Raw genomic sequence first — 22,595 nt, 5'->3', positions numbered from 1 at the left:
ACTGGTAAGGATAGAGGCAACAATGAATGGAGCCAAATCCTTGATGAGAACCTGCTTCAGAGTGCAAACAAAGATTTCCGTTCCAACAGGGCAATGACCCCAAGCATAGGGCCAAATCACCGCTGGAATGACTTCAAAACAAGAATGTGTAAGTCTCGTGTGGCCAAGCCGAAACCCAGATTTGAATCCCATTGAAAAATCCCCAAATCCAGATGTTCATTAACTGATTAAGTCATACCCAAGACGACTCAAATTTTAAGGTGCTTCTACAAAGTGTTGACCCTCGAGGGTGTGAATACTTATGTAAACAACATATTTCTGTATTTCATTTTCCATACAAAAAAAAAATTAAGAAACATGTTTTCAGTTTGTCAATATCCAATATTGTATTTGGATACGTGAGTATTTTTTAAAATGCAATTTTGAATTTGGGCTGTAACACAACCAAATGTGAAATATGTCACGGGGGAGTGAGTACGTTCAGAAGGCAGTGTAGGGGTGCATTCTGTGTAAGTGTTAGCCTATCACTGTAAAGATCTAACCTTAAGAGATGAGGGAGACATGTGCTGTGATGATCATATATATAGAAAATTAAATATGTTTTACTGACACCCTTAGCTTATGGACCAATCAAAACACCGGCATAAGTAGCCACACAGCCAATAGGCCAATTGTGATCATCTCCCTAAATCTGGCACTCATTTACTCTCCCCGTTCTGTTTGGTCCAGCAGGGACTGCATCAGATCACCCACTCTTAAGGCAGTAATCATGTTCACTAGTCTCTGATGTAGCTAGGCCGCTGTGTAATTATGTGTTATAGTGACCACCCGCTAAGCATTGCTTAAGGTAGCCAATCCTCTGGAAATTACTACAGTCTTGTTGCCTCCAATGAAACGGTTTAAAGAGTAGTTCAACCGGCGTTTAAGACTTAACTAGCCCTTTCTGGGATCTTAAAGGACTTTATCTTCTAAAGACTTGATCAGAATGTTATTCTACCCTCTGTTTCATTTCCTTAGGCCTTTAAATACACATGCACAGCCACACACACACTGACACATGGAGGAGCCACTGTTGTTCCATTACACAGGCCTTGTACATGCATTCCATGAACACCTAACCACACAATTTAAACTAGCTAAATCACATCACTAGGCCTATATCTTGATGTTGTGTAGAGGACACCCTCTGTTAATACTGGAACGTTGCCACTCGCACTGAGACAACCTAATAGTGGAACGTTGCCACGCGCACTGAGACAACCTAATAGTGGAACGTTGCCACGCGCACTGAGAGAACCTAATAGTGGAACGTTGCCACGCGCAATGAGAGAACCTAATAGTGGAACGTTGCCACGCGCAATGAGAGAACCTAATAGTGGAACGTTGCCACGCGCACTGAGAGAACCTAATAGTGGAACGTTGCCACGCGCACTGAGAGAACCTAATAGTGGAACGTTGCCACGCGCACTAAGAGAACCTAATAGTGGAACGTTGCCACGCGCACTGAGAGAACCTAATAGTGGAACGTTGCCATGCGCACTGAGAGAACCTAATAGTGGAACGTTGCCACGCGCACTGAGAGAACCTAATGGTGGAACGTTGCCACACGCACCGAGAGAACCTAATGGTGGAACGTTGCCATGCGCACTGAGAGAACCTAATGGTGGAACGTTGCCATGCGCACTGAGAGAACCTAATGGAGGAACGTTGCCACGCGCACTGAGAGAACCTAATAGTGGAATGTTGCCACACGCTGGTGAGAGCAGGGGTTCCCAAACTCTGTCCTTGGGACCCCAGGGCCCTTCACAGCTCATGCAAACTATGAAAGCTTGATGATTAGTTGATTTATTTGAATCAGCTGTGTAGTACTAGGGCAAAAACCAGAACCTGTCCCAAGGACAAACTTTGGGCAACCCTGGGTTGGAGAATGCTAGTGGACTGAATGTTTGACAGCGGTCTTTAGAAGAGTGTCTCTGTGAGGGAACCAATATTACCAGTCCTGCCTCTGAGATGTAGTCACTTTACACAATTATTGTCACTGTGGTTATCCAAGTCCCTATAAAAGGGAGAAACAAGTTGAAATAACCTTTTTGTTGGTGTGCTATGTACTGTGAAATGTATTCAAAGGGGATTACAAATGAATGCATTCTCTTTTTAATCCTTGAATGTTATTTCTACTCTTGAATCATTTGACACATTGCATTTGTGAATATATTTAAATGTGTCTAAAAGTATTTATTTTTGTTTTTATCATTTTTGATCAGGTTTGCTGGAATGGGTAATCTTCTAAAAGTCCTTACAAGGGAAATAGAGAACTATCCACATTTTTTCCTGGACTTTGAAAGTAAGTCTGAAGGAGGAGTGTGCAGGAGTTTGACTGGAGGTGTAAGCATGAAACGCTTCCCCTAGTCAGTCAGCAAGTGGTTTATATCTATGGGTCCCCTCTGGACATAAAGCTGTGTCGGTCTCTGCCTGTACCTGTACCTATCTCTAACACAACACACCTCTCTCTCTCTTTCTTCTCTGGCTTTCCTCTCTTTCAGAAACCAAATGGGGAATCTGTTAAAAGTGCTCACTTGCACTGAACTTGAGCAAGGACCAAACTTTTTCCTTGACTTTGAAAGTGAGCACAGCTATTGCCTGGCCTGTGTTCTTCCTTCTCTAGAGCTTTACTTATGTAGAGCTCCTTTACTAACCAGGTTTTGGGGACAGTTCCATTTCAATACGCTTCCAATTGCACAACTGAGAAGTAACAGTTATTTTCAATTAGGATCATTTTTTTTCATTGGCCGAATTGAACTGGAATTATTTCTGACCCTGTTACTAAGCTACCTGCATGTTTCGTAGTCTATGCTCCTAGAACAGCACCTTGCTTGCCTATTGTCTCTCTTCTAATCAAGAGATCTGTTTTATAGCCGTTTGTTTTCTTGTTGCATGCACCTCATTTCCTCATGTCTAATGGCAGTAAATTATGCATTATCAACAAACAAAAACAAAAACTGATGTTATCCTATTTGACGTTTAATATGTCCTGACCTTTTCAGTGCTCTGCTTTTCCTGATTTAGTTGTCCTGGAGTAGAAAGCAGAACTAGGCCCAGATGTAGTTAGAGCTGACATAGTCATCGTAAACCATAGCCTCATGTTATTGTAAATCGTGTAACATCTGGATGTGGCTCGGCTGTATGTCCATTGCTTCATTGCCTTGCAACTCTTCCTACACATTATATAGGCTAGAGACAGCAGCTGAACTGTTAACATAATAAAATATACTCTTGACTTAAAAAATGACAGAGAGACATGGGGCAAGCACTCACACAAAGCATATTCCTTAGTAGTAGCCTATTCCACTCACACCAATAATATTCCTTAGTAGTAGCCTATTCCACTCACACAAAGCATATTCCTTAGTAGTAGCCTATTCCACACACACAAAGCATATTCCTTAGTAGTAGCCTATTCCACTCACGCCAATCATATTCCTTAGTAGTAGCCTATTCCACTCACGCCAAGCATATTCCTTAGTAGTGGCCTATTCCACTCACGCCAAGCATATTCCTTAGTAGTGGCCTATTCCACTCACGCCAAGCATATTCCTTAGTAGTAGCCTATTCCACTCACGCCAATCATATTCCTTAGTAGTAGCCTATTCCTACTCACGCCAATCATGTTCCTTAGTAGTAGCCTATTCCACTCACGCCAAGCATGTTCCTTAGTAGTAGCCTATTCCACTCACGCCAAGCATATTCCTTAGTAGTAGCCTATTCATTTACATTACATTTACATTTAAGTCATTTAGCAGACGCTCTTATTCCACTCACGCCAAGCATATTCCTTAGTAGTAGCCTATTCCACTCACGCCAAGCATATTCCTTAGTAGTAGCCTATTCCACTCACGCCAAGCATATTCCTTAGTAGTAGCCTATTCCACTCACGCCAAGCATATTCCTTAGTAGTAGCCTATTCCACTCACGCCAAGCATATTCCTTAGTAGTAGCCTATTCCACTCACGCCAAGCATATTCCTTAGTAGTAGCCTATTCCACTCACGCCAAGCATATTCCTTAGTAGTAGCCTATTCCACTCACGCCAAGCATATTCCTTAGTAGTAGCCTATTCCACTCACGCCAAGCATATTCCTTAGTAGTAGCCTATTCCTACTCACGCCAATCATGTTCCTTAGTAGTAGCCTATTCCACTCACGCCAAGCATGTTCCTTAGTAGTAGCCTATTCCACTCACGCCAAGCATGTTCCTTAGTAGTAGCCTATTCCACTCACGCCAAGCATGTTCCTTAGTAGTAGCCTATTCCACTCACGCCAAGCATGTTCCTTAGTAGTAGCCTATTCCACTCACGCCAAGCATATTCCTTAGTAGTAGCCTATTCCACTCACGCCAAGCATATTCCTTAGTAGTAGCCTATTCCACTCACGCCAAGCATATTCCTTAGTAGTAGCCTATTCCACTCACGCCAAGCATATTCCTTAGTAGTAGCCTATTCCACTCACGCCAAGCATATTCCTTAGTAGTAGCCTATTCCACTCACGCCAAGCATATTCCTTAAGTTACTGTATGTGTGTTAGCTGCAGCTTCTAATATGAAAATGCATTGAGTATGATTAAGAGCTTGCCATCTAAAGGGCAGAGCTATAAGGCGCTGCCTTCTGTAGCCTTGTAGGGAGCAGCAGGTCGTGCTGCTATTATACTGGCAGATTCCATGCTGCTCTTCTGTTTACCACAGAGTAGCCTTTCCCTGTCTTCTCGTGCTTAGATTATCTTTGAACCAGAGATATTCATGTTTATGTCATGCTTGCTGAATGTTTTACAATTCCCTCACTAAAGTATATTGTATCATGCTATTCGTTGCTGAGATTCTATTCTCAGCATTATAAATGGTATTACTGTGTTAGAAAACGCCCAATGCATACATGCATGATTGGTTTTTGACAATCAAATAAAGGCATACACATAGTTCCCAATTCCTGTTAAAGGACAGTTTGTATCACATAATCATTGAAAACCAAATTGTCAGAATGTGTATGAGTTTAATGTCCACTCCAGTACAGTGTTGTTGTGTTGTCTATATGCTGCCTGCTAGCTAGCCAGGCTAACTGTTGTGTTGTCTATATGCTGCCTGCTAGCTAGCCAGGCTAACTGTTGTGTTGTCTATATGCTGCCTGCTAGCTAGCCAGGCTAACTGTTGTGTTGTCTATATGCTGCCTGCTAGCTAGCCAGGCTAACTGTTGTTGTGGTGTGTGTCAGATGCACAGCCCACAGACTGTGAGAGAGATGTATGGAACCAGGTGAACGCGGTGCTCCAGGACTCTGAGAGCATCCTCTCTGGCCTACAGGCCTACAAGGGAGCCGGACAGGAGATACGAGAGGTATGTACAGTGCCTTGCGAAAGTATTCGGCCCCCTTGAACTTTGCGACCTTTTGCCACATTTCAGGCTTCAAACATAGATATAAAACTGTATTTTTTGTGAAGAATCATCAACAAGTGGGACACAATCATGAAGTGGAAAGACATTTATTGGATATTTCAAACTTTTTTAACAAATCAAAAACTGAAAAATTGGGCGTGCAAAATTATTCAGCCCCTTTACTTTCAGTGCAGCCAACTCTCTCCAGAAGTTCAGTGAGGATCTCTGAATGATTCAATGTTGACCTAAATTACTAATGATGATAAATACAATCCACCTGTGTGTAATCAAGTCTCCGTATAAATGCACATGCACTGTGATAGTCTCAGAAGTCCGTTTAAAAGCGCAGAGAGCATCATGAAGAACAAGGAACACACCAGGCAGATCCGAGATACAGTTGTGAAGGATTTGGATACAAAAATATTTCCCAAGCTTTAAACATCCCAAGGAGCACTGTGCAAGCGATAATATTGAAATGGAAGGAGTATCAGACCACTGCAAATCTACCAAGACCTGGACGTCCCTCTAAACTTTCAGCTCATACAAGAAGACTGATCAGAGATGCAGCCAAGAGGCCCATGATCACTCTGGATGAACTGCAGAGATCTACCGCTGAGGTGGGAGACTCTGTCCATAGGACAACAATCAGTCGTATATTGCACAAATCTGGCCTTTATAGAAGAGTGGCAAGAAGAAAGCAATTTCTTAAAGATATCCATAAAAAGTGTTGTTTAAAGTTTGCCACAAGCCACCTGGGAGACACACCAAACATGTGGAAGAAGGTGCTCTGGTCAGATGAAACCAAAATTGAACTTTTTGGCAACAATGCAAAATGTTATGTTTGGCGTAAAAGCAACGCAGCTCATCACCCTGAACACACCATCCCCACTGTCAAACATGGTGGTGGCAGCATCATGGGTTGGGCCTGCTTTTCTTCAGCAGGGACAGGGTAGATGGTTCAAATTGATGGGAAGATGGATGGAGCCAAATACAGGACCATTCTGGAAAACTTGTTGGAGTCTGCAAAAGACCTGAGACTGGGACGGAGATTTGTCTTCCAACAAGACAATGATCCAAAACATAAAGCAAAATCTACAATGGAATGGTTCAAAAATAAACATCCAGGTGTTAGAATGGCCAAGTCAAAGTCCAGACCTGAATCCAATCGAGAATCTATGGAAAGAACTGAAAACTGCTGTTCACAAATGCTCTCCATCCAACCTCACTGAGCTCGAGCTGTTTTGCAAGGAGGAATGGGGAAAAAATTCAGTCTCTCGATGTGCAAAACTGATGGAGACATACCCCAAGCGACTTACAGCTGTCATCGCAGCAAAAGGTGGCGCTACAAAGTATTAACTTAACGGGGCTGAATAATTTTGCACGCCCAATTTTTCAGTTTTTGATTTGTTTAAAAAGTTTGAAATATCCAATAAATGTCGTTTCACTTCATGATTGTGTCCCACTTGTTGTTGATTCTTCACAAAAAAATACAGTTTTATATCTTTATGTTTGAAGCCTGAAATGTGGCAAAAGGTCGCAAAGTTCAAGGGGGCCGAATACTTTCACAAGGCACTGTATATCTACTGGATATGCTTACACACACACACAGTCGTAGGCACAGGCTGTGCATATTCACACTCACTCAAACCTATAAATGTAAAGCTAAAATTATGATTTCATACCAGACATCTCAGAATGATTTTCATTACTCAATTTTTTTAAATTCCATATAGATGATGTACATTTAACCATAGCGTTTGTCATTGTTTCCGCCCAGGCCATTCAGAACCCCAATGACATGATCCTACAGGAGAGAGCCTGGAACTCAGTCTGTCCCTTAGTCATACGACTCAAAAAGTTGTACGGCTTCTCGCTGAGACTAGGTTAGTCCAACCTTTATCCTTCCACGAAGAAGCACTTCGTGTGGCGGGGGTTGACATTTTAATTACTATCAAAAGCCAATCAATTAAATGTTGGTATACTATTAATATTATATATTTTTAATGTAATCTTTTTCACATTGCAGACATGAAACATGTTTTTTTTTATTGTTTTTTTTTACAACCTTAGCATTTTCCTTCTTCGGGTGTTTGAAGAGGGCGCTTCATAGCCTGCTGGAGAGCCTGGCGTGTTTAAAACTTACCTCGTGTTTGTAATGTATTAACTGTGTTTCTTCTCCTGTAGAGAGGGCCCTTCAGAGCCTGCTGGAGTCCCTGACATGCCCGCCGTACACCCCAACCCAGCATCTAGAGAAGGAGCAGGCTCTGGCCAAACAGTTTGCTGAGATCCTTCACTTTACCCTGCGCTTTGACGAACTCAAGGTCAGTCTCACACACACACACACACGTAATTTCAAACGGTTAATTTCTGTACACAAGTGCAAAGTTAGCACCTATTTTATTCCCTCTTGACAAATAACAGTTCCCATGTTGTCTGTTGGAACTAAATGAATGTCCTCTTAACTTTCAGATGAGAATTCCTGCCATTCAGAATGACTTCAGTTATTACAGGAGGACCATTAGCCGAAACAGGATAAACAACATGAATGTGAGTCTGAGAGAACTGTTATGTCGGTCTAGGGTTGCAAAAAATCATGTAACTTTACCAATCTTCCAAAAGGGATTTCTGAAAAACCTGGTCATTTTTGGAAAGTTACCTGAATTTTGTGACTGTAGTCATGTCTATTTTAGTCTGAATGTGACAGAATAGCTTGTCTGTGTAAGGCCTGGTTAGCAGTCCTCTGTTGACAGCCACTCTCCTCTGCCTTGAAGCTAAAGATGGATCAGATGTTGACCCTCTTCCTGTTTTGTCTTTAGTTGGATATAGAGAGAGAGGTCAACAATGAGATGGCCAACAGAATGTCACTGTTCTACGCCGAGGCGACGCCCATGCTGAAAACCTTAAGCACAGCTACGACAAACTTCGTAACAGAGGTAAGAGACTTCCTTATTGTTAGCTGCTCTGTGAAAAGAGTTGATGGTTAGATTTGTGTTAATAGCAGCAGTGTCTGTTAGAGTTCAGTTGTGTTACTCCCTGTTCAGTCAGATTTTGAAGCAGGTGGGGGTTGTAAGTGAAGTCTGGTTCCCTCATTTCTTCAGTTTGACGATGGTTTGTGTTGTTACCTTGTTATATCTCCAGAACAAGACATTACCCCTGGAGAACACCACTGACGTTCTCAGTACAATGGCCAGTGTCTGTAAAGTCATGCTGGAGACACCGTGAGTTGACTTGATGTACTTTACCTGTAGACATTTAGCAGAGTGACTAAGAGTGGGTCTGTTTATCAATGCCACGCTATAAACAACTGTTCAACGTGTACTGTGAACTGGCGTGTGTGTGTGTGTGTATCCCTCTCTCCCTCCAGAGACTACACGTGCCGGTTCAACAGTGAGGACACGCTGCTGTTCTGTATGAGAGTGATGGTTGGAGTCATCATCCTGTACGACCATGTCCATCCCAACGGAGCCTTCAACAAGTCCTCCAAGATAGACGTGAGAACCTCCTCCTCTCACCTATACTGTTAGTACCGGGCTGTTTACAGGGGAAGGTGACCTGGAGGTTACAGAAGGCTCCCAGTGCGGAGGAGTTGGTTAAAGCAGGAAACAAATTCCCAACCCGTATGGAATAATACATCTTCTATACATACAGGGGCTACTGAAAGCCTGACGTTAGCATCATGTGTATCACGCTGTTTTGTCTAAGTCATGCCAATGGAAAATGTATGTGAATTTCTGTTTGAATGTTTTACATGTGTATCCAGAGTAATAGCGCATTTTTTTTTTCATCAGATGAAGGGATGCATAAAGGTCCTGAAAGAACAGCCAGCAGATAATGTTGAAGGTCTCCTGAACGCCCTCAAGTAAGTCTCTATCCTCGCTTTAGTTTAGTACTTCTCTGATGAGACGGTACTTCTTTGATGTTTCACCTTATTCAGTTGAAATGCCAGATGATTTATAAATGGTATTGTGGTAGGAGTGCTCCTTAGCTTCCAATATTACTGAGTGGTAGAGGGTGCTCTCTGGATTGCTCCCACGGCAATACAGCAAACAATCCCAAGGCACTTCTGTATATCTGTTAAAAACCTTCATTAAATTGGCTTATTTTGGTAAAGGTTAAAAACAAGCTAGGTGTTTCAGCCCTATGCCTTCATCCTGCTTTGTCTTTCAGGTTCACCACCAAACATCTGCATGACGAGTCCACTCCAAAAAACATCCGCTCCATGCTTCAGTAACGTTTTCATATGAAGAGGATCAATGTACTGACCTCAACGAAAGATGTATATGTTTACATAATTTAAAAGACTGGATGTTAATACTTGTGTATTTACATAGTCATTCCCTGCAAGTTACTGAAACGTATAGAACGTATACCCTTCGAGAAATGAATTGCCTTTTACTGTTATTATGTTAACATACCTTTCAGCCTTACAAACTGAGCTTGGCAAGTAGCATTTGGAGAAACAAGCACTCTGGTTGGTTCCTGTGACTGAGCCAAGCACTCTGGTTGGTTCCTGTGACTGAGCCAAGCACTCTGGTTGGTTCCTGTGACTGAGCCAAGCACTCTGGTTGGTTCCTGTGACTGAGCCAAGCACTCTGGTTGGTTCCTGTGACTGAGCCAAGCACTCTGGTTGGTTCCTGTGACTGAGCCAAGCACTCTGGTTGGTTCCTGTGACTGAGCCAAGCACTCTGGTTGGTTCCTGTGAGTGAGCCAAGCACTCTGGTTGGTTCCTGTGAGTGAGCCAAGCACTCTGGTTGGTTCCTGTGAGTGAGCGGGCGAATGAAAGGAGCTTTGTCTGTGGTTTGTGTCAACAAAAGATGAATTCCAAATCAACTCCTCAACTCCTAGCCTGGGGTGTATTAATTAGTCGGATTCCGTTTGCAAAGGAAACCGTTTACTGCAGCAACTAAACGGAAACAAACCGAGCAGACGGAACCAAACTTGGAGGGACCTACCTGCATGTGTCCAATAGAAACTCTTGCTTCTGTTGCAAAACGTTTTCCAATTGAAATGAACGTTTTCCGTTGCAAAACTTTTGCAAAGGAATCCAACATAATGAATACACCCCATGTTCCAGATCTGTTTGTCCTGTCTCCTGTGGATGGCAAGGTGAAGATTGTTCAACCCTACTCAATCCTCTCCTATCTACAAGAGTGCCTAGGAAGTAGAGGCTAGCTAGGGGCTGGTTTGGAATTTAGCAGGGGATGCATTGAGGGGAAGAAGTGATAGCTTTCATATAACGTGTTCTCAGTAAGTTGGTGGACTTTGTGCCTGGTTGGCAAGAAAATGACAAAGGCAGTAAGTGCCATAAGAAATAAACAGATCAACCAAATGTATGACAGGAGGATTGGGACACAGTGTGATTTTAGGGTTTTTTCTTGTCTGTATTTGGGACTCTGTATCTAACAGAAATCTATTGTTCAAAACTGTCAGGTTCTATTTAAGTGACACGGAGCGGCAAAAACAATTCCTTCCACTGCTTTTGTGATCTCTACTCCTGTAGTAGATGGCAGTGATGATGATGAACCTTCTAGTCATTCTCCTTTATACTGGAAGACCAGTCAGACTGTTGTCCCATTCTCTACCCCTATAGACCACCACAGTATGAGTCATAATACCCATAAAACCTAGCGGTCAAATAAGGAAATGGTTCCAATTGTTTTTCTACCATTATTTTTCCTATGGGAGATTTTAGAAACACTTAAAATAAGGACTGTCTTTCATATAGGCTAACCCTGGTGTGAGGTTTAGATAAATGTTAAATTTCTCTAGGACAAAGTGACTTTTATCAATATATTTGCCTCTATTTAATCCCCCCAAATTAAATGCTAATTAGTTGCTATCATAAAGAACTACAAATGCCATGATGAGCTGGACTAAACTGCCAAATTGAGGCAAAGGTAGTTAATTCAGAGATTCTTATCTGTTAGCTAAATGTATTTAATAAATAAATTGGCTCCATTTCTTTAAATTGACAATTCTGCGAACTGTCTTTTGAACGTTTTAAATTGACCGGTGGTGTACAAATACTTTAAAGTACTACTTAAGTAGTTTTTGGGGTATCTGTACTTTACTGTTTATATTTTTGACAACTTTTAATTTGACTTCACTGCATTTCTAAAGAAAATAATGTACTTTTTACTCCATACATTTTCCCTGACACCCAAAAGTACTCATTACATTTTGAATGCTTAACGGGATAGGAAATTTGTCCAATTCACACACTTATCAAGAAAACATCCCTGGTCATCCCTGCTGCCTCTGATCTGGCGAACTCACTAAACACGAATAGTTCGTTTGGAAATTATGTCTAAGTTTGGAGTGTGCCCCTGGCTGTCCGTTAAAAAAAATATATATAATATTGTTCCGTCTGGTTTACTTAATATAAGGAATTTGAAATTATTTGTACTTTTACTTTGATACTTAAGTATATTTAAAACCAAATACTTTTAGACTTTTCCTTACTTATTTTACTGGGTGACTCACCTTTTAATTTTCTATTAAGGTTTCTTTACTTTTACTCAAGTATGACTATTGGGTACTTTTTCCACCACTGAAATTGACACAATACCTCTTAGCAAAGGTGTCAGCGAGAGATGACGTGCAGGAGATTGTAGGGATTTGTAGTCTTGTATGATGTCTATTTTGATGCTAATTAGCATTTTATAATCTGAGAGTAAATAGAGCTGAATATATTGATGAAAGTCACCTTGTCCAAGAATGATTTTCACAGTTATCAAAATGCCACACCAGAGTAAAGCCTAGACGAAAGACAGCTCTTATTTTAACTGTTTCTAATATCCCCTATGGGGAAAATGAATGGTGGGAAAACGATTGGAACCATTTCCTTGTTTGGCCTCTTGGTTATATGGATGTTATGACACCTACGCTGTGGGACTCTATACCTGGAGTGTACACTCGTTCCCTCCCCCATTGTTTTGGTGTATTGAGTACAGGGAGTTCTCACACCTGTCCATTCCATGAAGAGGTGTGAACCATTACACACTTTGAGAAGTAGGGTTGGGAATTGGACTGCGGTGAAAAATAAATCCCTGAAAATGTATAATTTCAGTATACAAAGTACCATTCTGAAGAATAAAGCCTTGTCTCTTTTATTTAAGAAAAAACTTTCATCCAAAATACAAAGATATTTGTGTCACCTGGTTTTGTTTGGATTGACTCTGATTAAATCTGGAGTTGCGATTCGACGTTAGATGAAATATATGTCAGACTGTTGTTAAACCTGTGTAACTTCTGTTTTCTTTTGAGCTGTTCTTTGTGTAGACCATTGTTTAATGCTAATGAACGTTGACCAAAGGGGCATTATAGGAGTATTCTCTAAACTCATTCAGCTTGTATACAATGGCGTATGTATATTTGACATGGTTCAGTGGTCAATTGAATGAATATAATTATTAACTGGAGAACAATATTGGAAAGTTGTGTACAAAACGGCAGGATTGTGAGTTGCGTCTCTAATGAATATACATGGTGTTCTATGAATTGGAGAAACCCTTGTTTGGTGATCTGACTTAACATATAGGTCAGACAATCGCATGTTAGGATGAATGACTTGTAGAAATCCTGTGGTGTGCTGCAGTCTCGCTCCGGTCTGTCCAGACGAACGTGGAATTTAAGATGGACTAGCTTTTTGGGTTACCGTACCACCGACTGCTCTGTCCGGACGACCACTAAAGTACCCCCTCGTGCATTTAGCAGTAAGCCTATGGTGTAATGGGTCTTCTCAAGTACCCCCATGGGTCCTAGTACCCCTGGTTGGGAACCACTAGACCAATAGGCCATTGTCCTGTTGAGCAGCATCCAAACAATTATTCTGCTCCTACCAATTCCATTTCTGCGTTAACATAGAGGGAGCCCAATTCTGATCTTTTGCCCAAGTATTATCAAAGGATCTGATCTGATTGATCAAAGATTCAATTGGTGAAAAAAAGATCAGAATAAGTCTGCCTGTTTGAACGCAGCCAATGAGTGACAGGGAGTTGGCATGATGTGACAAACAGACTGGCACTAAAGACTAGCTAAGCTTCTGCAAATCTATCCTGTTCACATTTTTCCTTATCAGAGAAAGACAAACCTAGGACCATTTTTAAAATGGGCTTTTCACTAGACTAAAGTAGCTTGTGCCTTTATTTGTCGCTAAGTCAGCAATATAGACACCAACCTCAGATAATTATGAATTAAATATATTTAATTAGACAGTAAATAGGATTTACAGTGCTAATGTGAAATGAGACAAATGGCTATGGATTTTGAAATCCATGCCAAATAAAAATACCTAGCTATATATTACCGTATCTATTTTGATACTTCATACACACTCTCCATCTATGTACTCATCGTAATATAAAATACCAGTAACTCTCCATCTGTGTACTCATCGTAATATAAAATACTAGTAACTAACATTTGTTGAACGACCATCAAATGTCCACTGGACATGGATTTTAACATTCATGTTAATTGTTTATTTTCTATAGTTTCTGGTAATACATAATACATTGACAATTTAGACATTTTTTGTGTGAAGGACAATTTGTATATGCAATGAATGAATACTGTACATGGACAAGACATTCAGCTAAATGTACAGTATGATATTGATACAAATACTGAGGTTTAATTCCAAAACCAATTTCTGTCAAACCTCTTGTCAGTATTGAACTCCAAAATGCCTTTTTCAGCCAAATATATGCTATTCTGATTATGGTGTGTTGAATGAAGCTGTATTGAATATAAAGAAGGGGGGGAAAGTTAACTGACAACTGTTTCATAGTTTGGAACGCTGGTTCAATGTTTCTAAATGGCTTTAGCTTTATATTGCATATTGAATGGGTGTGTGAACTGAAAATAAAACTGTTACATTTCCTGCACCTTCGTTTGTTCTAATGAATATTGTATTTACATTTTCCAGACGTAGCCATATGTTTTTATATTATGTATTTATGTCATAATGAAACTTAGTGGAAATGAAGGTAAACATGATTTGATGTAAATCCCATTTCAAGAGGACACTATCAGTCCATCTTCCCAGTACTGTGTTGGTTGAACAGCTTCTTTTCTGATTCTCCCTCCCAATTGCCTCTGTCCCTGTAGTCTGCAGTGCTGTTTGGCGTCTGAGTACTGCAGTACTTAAGTGCTCCACAGGGTGGCGATATGAGGATCCACCACTGGAAGCTGGTAGTTGTGGTGCTAAAACCCCCAAAACATGTACGTGAATGATATGTGATACAGTAGATGCACGATAAGAAAGAAAGATTTGATTGAATAAGAATGTAATGTCACATGTTGCCTTGGACAGAGAGACTTCAGCACAGAGACAAAGGATTCTTATTTGATGGAGAGCTTTATCATTCTGTTATAGTTCCACCAAGAATGTGCATTGAAGGAATTGGTCTTACTAGGTGTGATCCTGTGACCTTTGTGATGAAAGGAAGGAGGGAAGGAGCAAAAGAAGGTGGAAGGAAAGAAAGAAGTAAGGGAGGAAGGATAGATGCATTTTAAACATGCAGGTCATAGTGTTTTGTACTGGTGTGATCCTGTGTGTCCTCATTGATGCCCTCAGTCTTTCCTGTCTGAGTCTGGTCCGCTGACCGCCCCGGACCAGGACGTATCCCAGTGTTCCATTGGTTAGACTGAGACAAGATTACTCCAGGCTCTGTGTGGCCCGCTGGGGGCGGAAACGATTCTGCTGCTCTGTTCCAGAACTTGGACTCAAGTCCAAAGACAGGAACATCTAAGAGGGACAACAGATGCAGACTATATTTTTGGTGTACTGTATGGTTTACTGCACTTTATGGTGTACTGCAAGCTGTACTGTACTGTATGGTGGACTGTAAGATGTACTGGACTGTATGGTGGACTATAAGATGTACTGGACTGTATGGTGGACTATAAGATGTACTGGACTATGGTGGACTATAAGATGTACTGGACTGTATGGTGGACTATAAGATGTACTGGACTGTATGGTGGACTATAAGATGTACTGGACTGTATGGTGGACTATAAGATGTACTGGACTGTATGGTGGACTATAAGATGTACTGGACTGTATGGTGGACTATAAGATGTACTGGACTATGGTGGACTATAAGATGTACTGGACTATGGTGGACTATAAGATGTACTGGACTGTATGGTGGACTATAAGATGTACTGGACTGTATGGTGGACTATAAGATGTACTGGACTGTATGGTGGACTATAAGATGTACTGGACTGTATGGTGGACTATAAGATGTACTGGACTGTATGGTGGACTATAAGATGTACTGGACTGTATGGTGGACTATAAGATGTACTGGACTGTATGGTGGACTATAAGATGTACTGGACTGTATGGTGGACTATAAGATGTACTGGACTGTATGGTGGACTATAAGATGTACTGGACTGTATGGTGGACTATAAGATGTACTGGACTGTATGGTGGACTTTAAGATGTGCTGTACTGTATGGTGGACTGTAAGATGTACTGTATGGTGGACTATAAGATGTACTGGACTGTATGGTGGACTGTAAGATGTGCTGTACTGTATGGTGTACTGTTCTGTAAGATGTACTGTATGGTGGACTGTAAGATGTACTGTATGGTGGACTGCAAGCTGTACTGTATGGTGTACTGGACTGTATGGTGGACTAAGATCTGCTGTACTGTATGGTGGACTGTATGGTGTACTGTATGGTGGACTGTACTGTATGGTGGACTGCAAGCTGTACTGTACTGTATGGTGGACTGCAAGCTGTACTGTACTGTATGGTGGACTGTAAGATGTACTGTATGGTGTACTGGACTGTATGGTGAACTGTAAGATGTACTGTATGGTGTACTGCAAGCTGTACTGTATTACGTGCTGTACTGTAAGATGTTCTGTATGGTGTACTGGCTTGTACGGCGTGGTGTACTGTATGGTGTACGGTGTACTGTATGGTGTATTGTGGTGTATGCTGTACTGTATGGTGTATTGTGGTGTATGCTGTACTGTACAGTGTACTGTATGTCTACATGTTATAGTGTCTGTATTGTCCGTGTCTAAGTTGTCAAATGAGAAAATTAGTCAACTACTTATTGTATTATTTACAATATATTTAGGTGTTTTATCTTTTAGTTTGGTATTTCTGTAGATGGAAAAATGTATAATTTTTCTCTGCCCCTCCCCTGAAGCAGCATCAGTGTTTTTGTCCTCACTGACACACACACACACTGGGTAGTTTATTAACATACATTTCCATATGAAGTCTGTTCCATATGCATGATGCCTCTGGTGTATGGGTTGGTTCATCTATCCTTGTGGGGGACCGAAAATAACCTACATTCCCCACAAGGAAAGTATAATGGAAAATCCTCTCTTGTGTGGTTATTTCCCATGCCATCATGAGGACAAACGGTATTTTAAGGTTAGGGTTTAGGGTTACGGTTAGAATCCGGGTTATGGGTTAGGGAAAATAGAATTTTCAATGGAAATAAATTTGAGGTCCCTATGAAGATAGAACAACTGTCACATTCTATTAAGATGTGCTTACTAGTGAATGACTGCAGACAGCTCTTCTTTGTGTTGACTGGCTTGGCCTTGTAGTTTAGAATTGTATTTCGACAGCTCTTTATTCGTTGTATTGTCTGGCTTGGCCTGGTTGGTGATGATCACCCTGCTGTTTTTTACTTCGATCATGTCACAGGAACACCAGGTCAAGTTACATAGGAATTTTAAACCTAATTAATCCAATGTACTGATTTGTTCAATTCAATACAACTGTATTTATCCCAGGCCACAGGTGCAGTGCATGATAGGTTGTGCTTTCATTTGGGAATGAATGCAATGGTATGGTAAATGCTTTGTATTTTAAGACTGATGTAAATGTCACTATACACACACACACACAAACTACCAGAGGAAGTATTCTTACACCATGCTCTATGGGGTCCAGATTCTCCAGATAGTTCCATCTCCGTGTCACTGGGGTGTATGTCTGTACCCCTCCAAGGGGGCAGCCCCTAAGGCTGGGACCCCCTTGAGGTGCTGCCATTGCCCATCTCTCACTGGACCTGGGGTGCGGAAAGCACCTCTCTGAGGATACTTTCTTATTGGTCTAAGGTCACAGCGTTTATGGACGTCACCTCTGGGATGATGAACTACTGCTTTGAGGGAGTCTGAACACACACACACACACAGGAACTGTGTCTGTTCCTTACATGTTTTAAACACTGTCCAGGCCCCCAGTCACTCACCTTCGGTTTGCCGATGTGGAGCTCCAGTACTGTCTCTATGTAGTGTCTCTTCCAGACTCCCCGTTCAAACGGTGTGGGGGAAAGTTGATGCACCAGTTAGAATCGTCCTAAGGGCCTGTGACTGACGGGCCCTAAAAAATTATTCAAACATTAGGTACATTTTTTAAAATATTAAATGATTAACCTATCATCATTAATAGAACATTTGAATTACAATGTATTAATAAAACTAACGGTTTATTTTTCTTGTTTTTAGCTAAAAGTAAACATCCAAAGAACCTTTGTATAAAACATGTAATCAATGCAGGCGAACTTTTAGCAAGCTATTCATACTAAATCAGTTGTCCTTGCCCCTGCCTGGTGCCAGGCCCAACAGATGCAGCTTCAGGCTCAGCAGCCCTATCTCCCCATCCCCATACCCCTGAACCAGCCCTGTCTCCCCGTCCCCCTGAACCAGCCCTGTCTCCCCATACCCCTGAACCAGCCCTGTCTCCCCATACCCCTGAACCAGCCCTGTCTCCCCAACCCCTGAACCAGCCCTGTCTCCCCATACCCCTGAACCAGCCCTGTCTCCCCATACCCCTGAACCAGCCCTGTCTCCCCATACCCCTGAACCAGCCCTGTCTCCCCATACCCCTGAACCAGCCCTGTCTCCCCATACCCCTGAGCCAGCCCTGTCTCACCATACCCCTGAACCAGCCCTGTCTCCCCATACCCCTGAACCAGCCCTGTCTCCCCATACCCCTGAACCAGCCCTGTCTCCCCATACCCCTGAACCAGCCCTGTCTCCCCCCTACCCCCTGAGAACCAGCCCTGTCTCCCCATACCCCTGAACCAGCCCTGTCTCCCCATACCCCTGAACCAGCCCTGTCTCCCCATACCCCTGAACCAGCCCTGTCTCCCCATACCCCTGAGCCAGCCCTGTCTCACCATACCCCTGAACCAGCCCTGTCTCCCATACCCCTGAACCAGCCCTGTCTCCCCATACCCCTGAACCAGCCCTGTCTCCCCATACCCCTGAACCAGCCCTACTCCCAACTGAAGGAGGTGAGCAGCATTGTGTTGAATGACATGTCAGTGGCATAATTGCAGGTACTGCAATGCATTGAGGACAGGAATGTGATTCTCCAGTCAGGAAAAATTGCACTTGACACAGAGGCAGCCAATATCCGAGACTTAAAGGAAGAGATGCAGGCTCTTAGAGATGCAGGCTCTTAGAGATGCAGGCTCTTAGAGATGCAGGCTCTTAGAGATGGAGGCTCTTAGAGATGGAGGCTTTTAGAGATGGATGGGAGTCTCTCCTGTCTGAGGCAACACTGATTGCTACGCAAATGGATGTTGTACCTCAATTTAGCAAGGAACACAGCCGCCAGAGGAAAAGGAAGAGATTCCATGATGAGACCTCTCAAGAGGAGACTGCTCAGGACAGTGCAGCAATGGTGTTTCCGAACACAGTGTGTTTTACTGCTATGGACAACATCAGAAGTGACTTGGACACTAAGCTCCACACCACTGAAAAAAATGTAGAATAATTTTCTGCTGTTCTGAAAGTTGGGCAGATTAGTGAGGATAAAGTCCCTTCTGTGTGCCAACCACTGACCATGAAGTATTCCAGAGATCTGACACCTGAGTTTCAACATGAAGTAAGACACCTGAACGCTGTATATGCTGCCACTTTCCCTCCTAACTTGTTCCCTCTTGGTCTCCTGAATGCAGCTTGTAAGATGCAGCTGCAAAGCATTTTGGGAGAAGTGTGCATTGCTTTACGTATATTTTGCACACTGCCTGTGACTGTTGCTGGTGGCGAGAGAGCTTTCAGTAAACTAAAACAGATTTTTTTAAACTATTTGAGGTTCGCTATGTCCCTGGACAGGCTTTGCCGTCTTGTCATGCTGTCCCATTGAAAGTCAGCTACGTAGCTAGAAAGCTGGACTTCAAGACTTGATCAGTGACTTTACTAGCAAAAAGGCTGGGCACTTGGTGATTAAGGCTGAGCAAGGGGTCAGTGATAACTGTTAGATGGCATGGATATGGATATTGGATCACTACACACAATGCCCACAGGCTGGGTGCAAGACTGAGAACAAGATATATCTCAAAGCAATGGCTGGATTGCCATAAAATTTGTTTTGCACAATCAAGACCCCAAGTGGAAGAAACCTATTGATTTGGTGACCACTTGACCTTTCCTCTAGCGCCACCATCAGGCCTTTTCATTTCCATTTTGTTTTCCATTTTCCATTTCCACTTTTACAGCTGCTTATTTCCTAGTTGGTATGTATACTTAGTTCAGAAATCTACTGCTGATTTTATTATTTTGTTTGTTAAATCATTCTATAGATGATAATGTTCATTTATTTTAATTGAAAAGGTTCATGTATATTTAAGTTATATATATTTTAATGTTAAGAAAATTTTCCATTCAAGAATTTTACCATTAAAATGACATTTAGACTGTAAAAGATGGCTTTTAGCACATGTCTTATAGAGGATATCCGTCTTGCATCAGATAGTGAATTCCACTGTATGCAGAATGTTGCATGCATGTCTGCACAGTGTTATATTTTCACAGCTCACTGTCAGTAAATATCGGACAGTAGATATTGGATTTAAAGAGAGATGCAAGCCTGCAAAGGTAGAGTCGATTGGGTTCTGGAGGTGTGTGGTTACAGCAATTGCGCAGGTTTGGTGTGGCCTGTGGTGGTGAGCCCCAATGTGATATCTTTTCATAAGGCCTAAAATCCATAGCGGCGTCCCTGCCCAGGGTTCACCTCCTTTCTCTATAAACCCTGTCACTGTCGCTGCTTTGCGTCGTCAAGAGCAACGAAATGAGCGGCACAAACACCGCTTGACACACAAGGGTGTCGCTGTTGCCACCGACCGAAATACAAACCTCACACACAAGGAGCATGTGTCACACAAATGTGTAAAACTAATTCAAAAAGTAAATTTGTCATTTCAAAACTGAAATTGTATTTTATTTTCAGTAGGCTTAGGTAAATATTAGAGCATATTCATAGGGCTACAGACAGCTACTGCAAGATTTTTAAATGTTTTTTATTTCACCTTTATTTAACCAGGTAGGCTAGTTGAGAACAAGTTCTCATTTGCAACTGCGACCTGGCCAAGATAAAGCATAGCAGTGTGAACAGACAACACAGAGTTACACATGGAGTAAACAATTAACAAGTCAATAACACAGTAGAAAAAAAGGGGCGTCTATATACAATGTGTGCAAATGGCATGAGGAGGTAGGCGAATAATTACAATTTTGCAGATTAACACTGGAGTGATAAATGATCAGATGGTCATGTACAGGTAGAGATATTGGTGTGCAAAAGAGCAGAAAAGTAAATAAATAAAAACAGTATAAAAACTGTATGGGAATGAGGTAGGTGAAAATGGGTGGGCTATTTACCTATAGACTATGTACAGCTGCAGCGATCGGTTAGCTGCTCAGATAGCTGATGTTTGAAGTTGGTGAGGGAGATAAAAGTCTCCAACTTCAGCGATTTTTGCAATTCGTTCCAGTCACAGGCAGATATAAAAGGCATTGGTTTAAATTGGCGCGTCCGCGTTTAATGCGTGCTCTCGTTCTTAAACCGATAGGAGATGAGGAGAGGAGAGGAGGAGATGAGGAGAGGAGAGGAGGAGAGGAGTGGGCTATTCACTCAGTTACGGGCTCCGTGAGTGGGAAAACCCAGACACGTAGAAAAAAAACTGCCGACAGAAAGGTAAATATTTTTTGATGATGTTTTCTGTCACTCGCCTAAATATAGTATGTTTATTGCAAACACATGTAGCCTATTGCCAATACCGCTGGCGGGATGGTACTAACAATTTACCATCGGAATACGCTTGTAGTGATTCAGTTCATGTAGACTAGCCTTCATATATTAAACATCAGCTGAGACGAAGAAGCTCAACCGTTGTCTTTTGTTCTGCTACATTTTATTTGTCGGAATGGATAACATTGGTTTGGCCATTACGCGGTAGGTGGAGTGGCCAACTGGCTTTGACAAATAAAAACTACTACACTTTGTCTACCGGTAGTTTTGTAACATTGTTCTAAGCATGTTATGCACAAAAAGCCAGCCGAAGGCGTGAGTAAATGCTATTACGCAGGGTAATTTGACTACATTACCCCTATATACATTTTTTTCGTATCACATATTGTGTCAACATTTTGGTCATCTTACGTGTCATATTTGAAAGTGCACGCTGTTCTTTAGTAATAATGGCATGGTAGGGGTAGGAAAGAATGCTGTGGAAAAGAGCTTTTGGGAATAATTATCTTCCTACAAGGTGTATGGATATTTACAGAGACAAGATACAATGCACATTTCTGTGCTATAACTGTGTTATTAGAAGTGCTGCTGTCTTTTTCTATGTCGGTCCATTAGACAATGTTCACTGAAGTTCACAAATTAAATTATGATAGAGACCTCTGATCATTCACTGTTAACGGTTCATACACATTTTCCACTACTTTTAACCAAATGTTCATGACTATCATTATAGCCAACACGAAAACGTAGGCATTATTGACACTGGAAGGCTGCTGTGTATAATCCCATGTAGTTTTGTCTTTTGATCCAACCCTGAAACACCCACGTCTGCTTATCAAGGTCCTCCGCATCCACGTGAGGTCCAGTTGAGCGGTTGATGTTTGGGCTGCATACACATGAGCTACCCTGGAGAATGGTTGACACCCTTGATATAAAACATTTCAACATTAGAACCAAATACTTTTGTCTTTTAAAAAAGAATTCCCTAATTCAATGAATCAGGGATCAAATGGATAAGGTAGCCTACTTCAAAGCAAGGTATCTGACTAGACATGTTTATATATATATAAGGCTCAAATATTCATGTTTCAGGGGAGATCTATGCACAGCAAGTTATTTGTCAATTCGTTTATTAGAATATTTTG

The 22,595-nt window shown here is 41.8% G+C and overlaps 2 protein-coding genes and 1 pseudogene across 8 annotated transcripts in view; 2 read left to right on the top strand and 1 right to left on the bottom strand.

The window, feature by feature from the left end:
- The window catches only part of LOC123995323 (CYFIP-related Rac1 interactor A-like), a 45,586-nt gene extending 35,333 nt beyond the window's left edge, over window positions 1–10,253 (top strand). For 2 of the 7 annotated variants that reach the window (XM_046298861.1, XM_046298862.1), the window contains exons 3-13: window positions 2,265–2,344; window positions 2,544–2,623; window positions 5,258–5,379; window positions 7,196–7,301; window positions 7,603–7,739; window positions 7,888–7,965; window positions 8,235–8,351; window positions 8,557–8,636; window positions 8,783–8,909; window positions 9,207–9,277; window positions 9,586–10,253. In XM_046298861.1, coding sequence (XP_046154817.1) covers window positions 2,551–2,623; window positions 5,258–5,379; window positions 7,196–7,301; window positions 7,603–7,739; window positions 7,888–7,965; window positions 8,235–8,351; window positions 8,557–8,636; window positions 8,783–8,909; window positions 9,207–9,277; window positions 9,586–9,649 — 975 coding nt within the window. In that variant the 5' untranslated portion in view covers window positions 2,265–2,344; window positions 2,544–2,550 and the 3' untranslated portion in view covers window positions 9,650–10,253. The remainder of the gene's footprint in view (window positions 1–2,264; window positions 2,345–2,543; window positions 2,624–5,257; window positions 5,380–7,195; window positions 7,302–7,602; window positions 7,740–7,887; window positions 7,966–8,234; window positions 8,352–8,556; window positions 8,637–8,782; window positions 8,910–9,206; window positions 9,278–9,585) is intronic. The other 5 variants (XM_046298863.1, XM_046298864.1, XM_046298865.1 and 2 more) reach the window with 3 other exon arrangements.
- Window positions 10,254–15,079: 4,826 nt separating this feature from the next.
- Window positions 15,080–17,746, bottom strand: LOC123995556 (annotated as a pseudogene).
- A 3,550-nt stretch (window positions 17,747–21,296) lies between these two features.
- The window catches only part of LOC123995842 (frizzled-3-like), a 40,044-nt gene continuing 38,745 nt past the window's right edge, over window positions 21,297–22,595 (top strand). The window contains exon 1 of the mRNA XM_046299524.1: window positions 21,297–21,396. The gene's annotated coding sequence lies outside the window, so the exon portion shown is untranslated. The remainder of the gene's footprint in view (window positions 21,397–22,595) is intronic.

The sequence above is a fragment of the Oncorhynchus gorbuscha genome, linkage group LG14, assembly GCF_021184085.1.
Source record: "Oncorhynchus gorbuscha isolate QuinsamMale2020 ecotype Even-year linkage group LG14, OgorEven_v1.0, whole genome shotgun sequence".
Classification (NCBI taxonomy): Eukaryota; Metazoa; Chordata; class Actinopteri; order Salmoniformes; family Salmonidae; genus Oncorhynchus; species Oncorhynchus gorbuscha.
This window is presented reverse-complemented; position numbering and strand designations above follow the sequence as displayed.